This window comes from Galeopterus variegatus, unplaced genomic scaffold (assembly GCF_000696425.1).
Source record: "Galeopterus variegatus unplaced genomic scaffold, G_variegatus-3.0.2 Scaffold2430, whole genome shotgun sequence".
In the NCBI taxonomy this organism is placed as follows: domain Eukaryota; kingdom Metazoa; phylum Chordata; class Mammalia; order Dermoptera; family Cynocephalidae; genus Galeopterus; species Galeopterus variegatus.
The window spans coordinates 154474-155879 of NW_007728541.1; the positions used below are offsets into that span (position 1 = coordinate 154474).

Consider the following 1406-nt stretch of genomic DNA (forward strand, 5'->3'; position numbering starts at 1 on the left):
TCTTGGACATACCAGTTTGGTTTGTTTAAATTCCCTTAACTACCTTGTTTTAAGTCATTTCAGAGGATTTAATGGTAAATCATTTTTTACCTGGTCTCAGATGTTTACGGACTGACATGGAACATCTCTCTCCAGAGCATGAGGTGAGCCACTCTGATTATCAGTCTATGTTCATATGTAATACCTACTATACAGACTTTCATTCTTCTTTATGTGAGGCTTGATTATGATATGCTGTGCTTATTAATTTTTTAAAATCTAGCTAAATGTCATTGTATGGATTTATTTACTGCTTGTAACATCTTTGAGCCTTTCTTTAATTCTCTAAACTAGAAATAACACATTCTCCTTCATTTTATATAATGAGAATTTAATAAGATAGTATACATGAAATATTTTAACTATAAAATGTTAGTTATCTCTGACCACCAACTTAGAAGCAAAGTTTCAGTTTTCTGTCTGTTTCCTCCTAATTCTTTCATTCCTTTATATTTGTCTCTTACTTCCCTCTTAGCATTTATTTCCTATTTCGTATCTTCAACCTATTTTTCTACCATCTCTTCCTATTGTGATGTTTGACTCTTCTCTCCTAAATGAAACAAAAATGTCCCTTCGTTTTCTTCAAATCTCTTTTTTCTTCCCGATAGTATACACTCACTCTCTCAACTTCCACACTGTATATTGGTACATGATATTCACTACTCAGCCATAGAACTGCTATCCCTAAGATCACTCATGACCAAACTGCCAGGCTGACAAGATACTTTTTAGACCTCATAGCTCCAGGTTTGTCTGCGGCTTTTTCTGTTTCAGTACTTCTGTGGCTCTTGGGACTCCACTTCTATTCCTATTTTTTTCCTACTTCTGTAGGCAGTTCTTCCCAATCTTCCCTCTTTTCTTATTTCACCTTTAATTGTTTCCTTTTTCATTTATTAGAATTACTCTCCATGAATAAATTGATCCACGCTCATCATCTAACTTGCCTGAATCATAAGGGTACTTTAAAAAGTTTGTGGAAAAATAGACTTGAAAGATATTACAAATCCTTCCTTGAACTTTTTGAAGACCCCTCATATGTTAATGTCTCACAAATCTTCATCTTCTACCTGACTCCATGATGAAGCCACAGAACTTCATTTCTCTGCACCACTTGTACATTCTATCTGCATGTCCCACAAGTGTCATATCAAATTCAACATGGCCAGTCCCCCCAACCAAAATAACCAACTATTACTCTCTTTCCCCCATTTTGACTAATGGCACACTGATTTCTCCCAAGTTAGATACCTAATAGTCAACCTAAAATATGTCCAATTAGTTCTTTAATTTCATAATGTCTTTCTATTCTGTTCCCTCCTCTTTATACGCGAGCCACTCTGTTAATTCAGTCCTTGATCATATCTCAT

At 35.0% G+C, this 1406-nt stretch overlaps 1 protein-coding gene across 1 annotated transcript in view; it reads left to right on the plus strand.

The window, feature by feature from the left end:
* Nucleotides 1-1406, plus strand: part of KIAA1468 (KIAA1468 ortholog) — a 145025-nt gene that overhangs the window by 132069 nt on the left and 11550 nt on the right. The window contains exon 27 of the mRNA XM_008581669.1: nt 55-143. Coding sequence (XP_008579891.1) covers nt 55-143 — 89 coding nt within the window. The remainder of the gene's footprint in view (nt 1-54; nt 144-1406) is intronic.